The sequence below is a fragment of the Nicotiana tabacum genome, unplaced genomic scaffold, assembly GCF_000715075.1.
Source record: "Nicotiana tabacum cultivar K326 unplaced genomic scaffold, ASM71507v2 Un00375, whole genome shotgun sequence".
In the NCBI taxonomy this organism is placed as follows: Eukaryota; Viridiplantae; Streptophyta; class Magnoliopsida; order Solanales; family Solanaceae; genus Nicotiana; species Nicotiana tabacum.
The window spans coordinates 3,205-11,371 of record NW_027438612.1 but is presented as its reverse complement, the minus strand read 5'-3'; the positions used below and the strand labels follow the sequence as shown (position 1 = coordinate 11,371).

The following is an 8,167-nucleotide window of genomic DNA, read 5'->3' as shown; positions in this document are numbered from 1 at the left end:
ATGGGGTCCTCACTATTCTGGTTTGGAAACTGGACAGGTTTGGGAGCTCTATACTTTGTCACACCTCCAGACTTTTTATGTGATGAATCCATACATATCATATATAATGTGGTTGAGAATGATCAATGGGATGAGGAGAAGATAAGGGAGATACTGCCAGAAGAACTTGCAGATCACATTCTGTTGAACATGAAGTCTCTATTAGTGCACGATGTTCTGGACAAACCTCAATGGATGCTAGAAACAAGGGGTGTATTCAGTGTAAAATCAGCATGGGAATACTTGAGAAGGAGAAATGAACCTGCCAATGCTTACAAGAAAATCTGGGTGAAAGGACTACCTTTTAAGATTGCTTTCTTCATGTGGAAAATGTGGAAAAACAAGCTGCCTTTGGATGATTTCTTCAGGAGATTGGGGTATCTTATGGCTTCAAAGTGTTGGTGTTGTACTGAACCAAACGAGGAGACTATGCAGCATCTGTTCTTTACATCATATGCTGCAAATAGTGTGTGGAAATAACTTTTGGCTCATGCAGGTATTACTATGCAGTGGATTACATTCCATCAAGCAGTGACCAAGTGTTGGAGTGCAGATGTGATCCCTCGATTGCATCCTATTATGTAAGCCTTACCAGCTGTGATTGTGTAGGAGTTATGGAAGAGAAGAAATAGCTACAAACATGGAGATGTTGTAACTATGAACGGGGTCATTTATCAGGTGTCCACTACTATACAATCACTAGTTAAACTCAGAAAGCGAGTACTTCAAAATGTACCACATAAATGGCCCGACCTGCTGAGTATGATGGAGTCCTATTTGCCTAAATTGAAGTTCACTAAGGTGTTGTGGGGATATCCAAGTCCAGGGTGGATCAAGGTCAATACAGATGGGGCTTCTAGGGACAATCCAGGACTAAGTTCCATAGGCTTTGTGTTACGAAATGAAGAGGGGGATATAGTCTATGGATGTGGAAAGGAGGTGTAGGAAAGAACAAACACAGAAGCTGAAGCTAAGGCAATTCTGGAGGTGTTGAGGTTTTGTGTGGAGCATGATTATGGTCTTATTGATCTCCACACTGGTTCAATTGTCACGACCCAACTGGAGGGTCATGACTAGCACCCGGGCCATACTTGCCGAGCACCAACGTACATTTTATCTAACCTTCCTTATTATCTTTAAGGGCCGACAAGACAGATATAAATGAAAGACATGGATCATGAACATCCAACAATGAAAGATAATGTCATGAACATACGTAACATGGGACGACAAGACTGTCAAGAAACTATATATAAGGTACGAGCTACCATGGTGCCATGAAAGACTATACAACAAAAATCAGCCGACAAGGCATTCCAAACCATACATGAGTCGACACCTGTCTATGAGCCTCTAAAAGAACATAAGTGCTACAACATTGCCGGAACAGGGCCCCGACATACCCATAATGTCTATAACAAAAATGCATACCAAGACCACGGCAAGTCCGGAGAAAGGATCTTGCCAATAACGCTGAACCGGATAGCCTACTGTGATGGGGGAGCTACGTCTACCCGTCTATCAGGACCTGCAGCACGACATGCAGCGTCCACAAATAAAAAGGACGTCAGTACGAATAAAGTACTGAGTATGTAAGGCAGAATAGCATAAGTAAGAACAATAATGTAAACAGTGATAGGGAATATACAACCTGTGACATCTGGGTACCTCTGAGGGCTACTGACATGAAATACATGATACATACATATATATATACATAAACGTTTAAAACATATGCCTTTGTGGGCATCATCATCATCATATCGTACCCGGCCATAATAGGCTCGGTAAAACGTACCCGGCCATCATAGGGCTCGGTAGAATCGTACCCGGCCACGTGGAGCTCGGTAAAACCCAACTGATCAGTGGTTGCACAATAGGTGCCATACCCGGCCGACTATAGCGCGGCTCGGTAGAGTAAAATAGATACATATATATGATGCATGCTGGACTCGTTGGAATCATATTTTGAACCTTTCGGAGTGACGTAAGGTCGGTATCCTTCGTACACGTTATTAGGATTAACTCTTCATCAAGAATCTTATAAGAATCAGGAACTACCAACAACATTGATAATATAAGAATAAGAGAAGTAACATCAATATCAATCGTTTTATAAGAAGGGCAGCAATGTAAGTACTGCTAGCTTCTAAGAGTAGAGTATCTTTGGGAGCTCGTTCATTACATTATGTACAATTGGAGTCGTGCAAAAGAATGAAGGGGATAGCCTCACATACCTTGTATATACTGCCCAACCTCAAGCTATGCAAATGTCACGACTCCTTAGTCTACAATAAAAGAAATGACACTATCATTATCGTTTAAGCGTCGTAACTATTATGTATCGACCGCAACCTATTTTACGATGAAACGGACAGCACCTCCCCTATTTATATGACTTCACACAAGTCAATACAATCACCAAACAGCCCAAACAACATCATTAATAATCATATTGAGCCTCCAAAACAGTCCACCAACTAACAACATTACTACCAAGCCTTTCGATATATATTTCACAAGTTCTAGCATCAACGACTTAGCCACAACTTGGATAATCTTAAATATATATAGAGTAAGAGGTTCATTACCTTTAAACAGAAAGAACAACTCCAATTTGACCTTAATTTTCCACGAAATATCCCTTCAATTCTGCCACAAGAACAAGGAAGCGAAACTAGCAATTAATTCGGGTTTTTCGGCACTAGAATTACTTTAGAAGACTTGAAATCACCTAGGGTTGATATTAAAAACTTGAAGGTGTATTTACAGAACATAAAGCACTTAAAACAACCTCCCACACGAGCTGGAACAACACAAAAATCAGCAACAACAAGAAAAACAAGAAACTTACTAGCACCACGGGATTCCCGACATTTGATTTGTGTTGTTTGCCCTTTGTTTGAGTCTTGGATCATGAGAGAACCTTGAGAGAATGTTTTTAGGGTTATAAGGTCTGAATATACTAAAAAATAATGACTTAAAACGGGGTTGAGTTATCTTATATATGTCCAAATGTCTTAAACCGCCTTTGTGGGCCCCATAGAGAGCAGCTTGGCGCACTCTCGCGAAAATGCGAATATCTCTCTATTCCGAGATTGTATCGACGAACGGTTTAATGCCTTGGAAACTAGACTCATAGATCTTCAATTTGATAGGTAGATAACCCCATAATTCCAAGCACATTGGGAGTAAAATGCAGTAACATTTAACCTAAAGTTTAAGTTAAATTATAAACCTAAGTTGCGACAACTTTTATCGACTTTTGTTTCATAACTTGCTTGACTTCAAAACTTATGATACAGATATTATATGATTTAAATACATTAAAACATTACCTCTTGGGACAATTAATCACCTCTAGTGTTACCCGAAAATACGGGTTACAACATCCTTGATTAGCTTAACTTCAAATACTTGTTAACCACTCTTATACACCCTTGTATCGTTTAAGACCAATAGGATTAACTTATTATCATCTCAAAGATAATCTCTTCTTGGATTTACGTCGACTACCTTACGGCGTGATCTATGATATGCGAATTTGGGTTGTAACATCCTCTCCCCCTTAGGAACATTCGTCCTCGAATGTAAGGGTTTATGGGGTGTCTAACTCATCGTGGATTCCGACGGAGATTTCCGGCTGAGTTTCCCTTATAAAATGGACACTAGCCAAACTTGCAAGCAGTTAAACCCAACCTATGGCCATACAAGACTATACAAAGCATTATGGATATGTACATTATCTGCATACCACCATTTTGTATTAAAAAAAGAGTATTCACAAGCTATTGCTTACCTCATAGAGCCGTTTCACCTTATAATGCGTCCTTCTTTCCCCCGGTATCCTCGTTATTTTCACTCTGGAATAGGTAAGGGTATTTAGACTTCATCTCCTCTTCTGCTTCCCATGTCATTTCTTCTATATTCTTGTTCCTCCATAATACTTTCACGGAAGCTACATCCTTTGTTCTCAGCTTGCGGACTTGACGATCTAATATAGCCACTGGCAGTTCATCATATGATAGATCCTTTGTAACTTGTACATCTTTGATAGGGACGACCCGAGAAGGGTCTCCAATACATTTCCTCAACATAGATACATGGAATACCGGGTGGACAAATTCCAATTCAGATGGCAATTCTAACTCGTAAGCAACCTGTCCAATTCGTCGAAGAATTTTGTACGGCCCAATATACCGTGGACTCAACTTACCCTTCTTCCCAAAACGCATAACACCCTTCATCGGCGAGATCTTCAGGAAAACCCAATCACCAACCTCAAATTCCAGATCACGACGTCGGACATCGGAATAAGATTTTTGCCTGCTTTGTGCCGTCCTCAGCCGCTCTTGTATCAGTTTCACCTTCTCAATGGCTTGGTAAATCAAATCTGGCCCATATAATTCTGTCTCACCGACTTCGAACCATCCAACTGGTGATCTACATCTCCTCCCGTACAGTGCCTCATACGGGGCCATTTTAATACTGGAATGGTAGCTATTATTGTAGGCAAATTCTATAAGTGCCAGATGGTCATCCCAATTCCCCTTAAAATCTAGAACACATGCTCGTAGCATATCTTCCAGCGTCTGGATGGTACGTTCAGCCTGTCCGTCAGTCTGCGGATGGAATGCAGTGCTGAGATTTACTTGTGTGCCTAAACCCTTCTGAAAAGACCTCCAAAAGTTAGCCGTAAATTGAGCTCCTCGGTCTGATATAATTGATACCGGCACACCATGAAACCTAACAATCTCCTTGATATACAACTTCGCATAATCTTCAGCCGTGTAAGTTGTCTTAACTGGTAGAAAATGGGCAGATTTTGTAAGTCGATCAACTATCACCCAAATAGAGTCAAACTTATGATAAGAGCGAGGTAATCCAATAATGAAGTCCATATTAATCACCTCCCATTTCCAGGTCGGAATCTCTATATTCTGAATCAATCCACTAGGTTTCTGATGCTCGATCTTTACTTGTTGACAATTAGGACACTGGGCTACAAATTCTGCAATAGACTTCTTCATGTTGTCCCACCAATACTGCTCCTTAACGTCATGATACATCTTTGTCGAGCCAGGATGGATAGAATATCGGGACTGATGAATCTCAATCATAATCTTCTCTCGCAACCCTGCCACACTAGGCACACATAATCGGCCCTGGTATCTCAGTGTCCCATCTCCTCCGATCTTGAAAGCTGTAATCTTACACTGCTGAATTCCCTCTCTCAATCTTACTAAGGTAGGATCTTCATATTGCCGTGCTTTTACCTCGGCTACCAAAGATGATTCTGCTGTATTCTGTACAGTAACACCTCCGTCATCAGAGTCCAACAATCTGATTCTCATATTGGCCAGCTGGTGAAGCTCTTTGGTCAACCCTTGTCTACCTGCCTCAATATGTATTAAGCTTCCCATTGACTTACGGCTGAGAGCGTCTGCCACAACATTGGCTTTACCAGGATGGTACAATATCTCGACGTCATAGTCTTTCAGTAATTCAAGCCACCTACGCTGCCTCAAATTCAACTCCTTCTGCTTGAAGATGTATTGTAAACTTTTGTGATCTGTGTAGATGTCAACATGGACGCCGTATAAGTAGTGCCGCCATATCTTCAAAGCATATATTACTGCAGCCAATTCCAAATCATGAGTCGGGTAATTCTTTTCATGCTTCTTCAATTGTCGTGATGCATAAGCAATCACCTTCCCACGTTGCATCAATACGCACCCCAAACCTATACCTGAGGCATCACAATATACCACATAACCTTCTGTTCCTTCTGGGAGAGTGAGCACTGGCGCAGATGTCAATCGATTCTTTAGCTCCTGAAAACTATGTTCACAAGAATCAGACCACTGGAACTTGGTAGCTTTCTGTGTTAACTTAGTCAATGGTGCTGATATAGAGGAAAACCCTTCTACAAATCGCCTATAATACCCTGCTAGCCCCAGGAAGCTGCGGACTTCTGATGGTGTTGTAGGTCTCGGCCAATTCTTCACTGCATCGATCTTCTGAGTGTCGACACTAATACCCTCATCAGATATCACAAGGCCAAGGAATGCTACTGAGTTCAGCCAGAATTCACATTTAGAGAGCTTAGCATATAACTTATGATCCTGAAGGGTCTGTAATACTATCCGCAAGTGGCCCGCATGTTCCGCCTCCGAACGAGAATACACCAGAATGTCATCAATGAATACGATCACGAACACATCAAGATAGGGCCTGAATACACTATTCATGAGATCCATAAAAGCTGCTGGGGCATTTGTTAGCCCGAACGACATCACCAAGAACTCAAAGTGCCCATATCTTGTCCGGAAGGCCGTCTTTGGAATATCCTTATCCTTAACCCTTACCTGATGATACCCTGAACGCAAGTCAATCTTGGAGAAATACTTGGCACCCTGGAGTTGGTCAAACAGGTCATCAATCCTTGGAAGTGGATACTTGTTCTTTATTGTAAACTTATTCAACTGTCGATAATCGATACACATCCTTAACGACCCATCTTTCTTCCGCACGAACAAGACTGGTGCACCCCAAGGTAAAGTGCTAGGCCTAATGAAACCCTTATCCAGCAAGTCCTTCAACTGCGCCTTCAACTCTCGCAACTCTGCCGGGGCCATCCTGTATGGAGGGATAGAGATCGGTTGAGTGTCAGGCAACGCATCAATGCTAAACTCAATCTCCCTTTCAGGAGGAAGGCCTGGGAGTTCATCTGGGAAAACATCTGGAAATTCATTGACCACGGGGATGGATTGTAGAGTAGGCGGCTTCGCCTCCACATCCCTAACACGAACAAGATGATAAATGTAACCTTTTGAGATCATCTTCCTTGCCTTAAGATAGGAAATAAACCTACCTTTCGGCATAGCAATGTTCCCCTTCCATTCAATGGTGGGTTCACCCGGAAACTGAAACCTAACCATCTTCGTACGACAGTCAACAGTTGCATAGCATGAGGCCAACCAGTCCATTCCCATTATCACATCGAAATCAACCATTTCTAACTCAAATAAATTTGCCGAGGTTTGACGACTACAAATCATCACAGTGCAACCTTTATATACCCTTCTAGCAATCACAGAATCTCCTAACGGAGTGGATACCGCAAGTGGTTTACTTATCAATTCAGGTTCAATGCCAAACTTATTAGCCACAAAGGGTGTAACATATGATAAGGTAGATCCTGGATCAATTAGCGCATATACATCATAAGAAAACACAGACAATATACCTGTAACAACATCCGGAGACGATTCGAGATCTTGTCGACCTACTAGAGCATAGGTTCGATTTTGAGCACCACTCGAACTCGGCACTGAACCTCTACCTCTACCACGACCTGTCGACTGCTGAAAACCTTGTGCTGGAGGTCGAACTGATGAGGAAGAACCAGACACAGATCCAGTCGGTCGAGCCATACCACCACCTCCTCTGTTAGGACAATCCCGCATCATATGGCCAGGCTGTCCGCAAGAATAGCACGCATCGAAACCTCGACGGCACATTCCAAAGTGGGCCTTGCCGCACTGATCACAACGAGGTGTTGGGGGTCTCGTCTGACTCGTATCTCTATGAAATTGTGAACCTGATGCCCTCGAACTCTGACCTGAACCAGAATAGGTAAATCGATCATACCGAGGCCTCTGAAACTGTGGAGGAGCACTAGCTACAGGTGGCGCCGAACTCCTCGAAGATTGGGGCCTGATACTGCCTCTGAACTCATCAGAATACCCTGCAAATCTCGCCCTCTTATGCTGGCCCCTATCCTGCTCCCTATCTGCCCTTTGCTGGCGCTTACGATCCTCTAGGGTCTGGGCATAAGCCTGAATACGGGAAATATCCATGCCCTCTACCAAGGAGGCTGTTGTGCACTCATTTATCAGATGTGGTCCCAACCCGTTCACGAACAGATGCACCCTATCACTCATTTCGGCCACCATATGGGGAGCATACCTTGCTAAAGAATCAAATTGTATACTATACTCTCGTACACTCATATTACCCTGTCGAAGGTTCAAGAACTTATCAGCTCTTGCTCGTCGTATCTCAACTGGCAAGTAGTGACGAAGAAAGGCCTCAGAAAATTCCTTCCACATGGCTAGAGGAGCGT

General features: G+C 42.7%; 1 protein-coding gene across 1 annotated transcript; it reads left to right on the top strand.

Moving 5' to 3' along the window:
• On the top strand, nt 1-984 carry LOC142179115 (uncharacterized). Its single transcript, XM_075248933.1, has 3 exons — nt 1-416; nt 536-620; nt 718-984. Exons 1-3 carry the CDS (start codon nt 1-3, stop codon nt 982-984), a joined length of 768 nt encoding a protein of 255 aa, XP_075105034.1.
• The last annotated feature ends 7,183 nt before the right edge of the window (nt 985-8,167 follow it).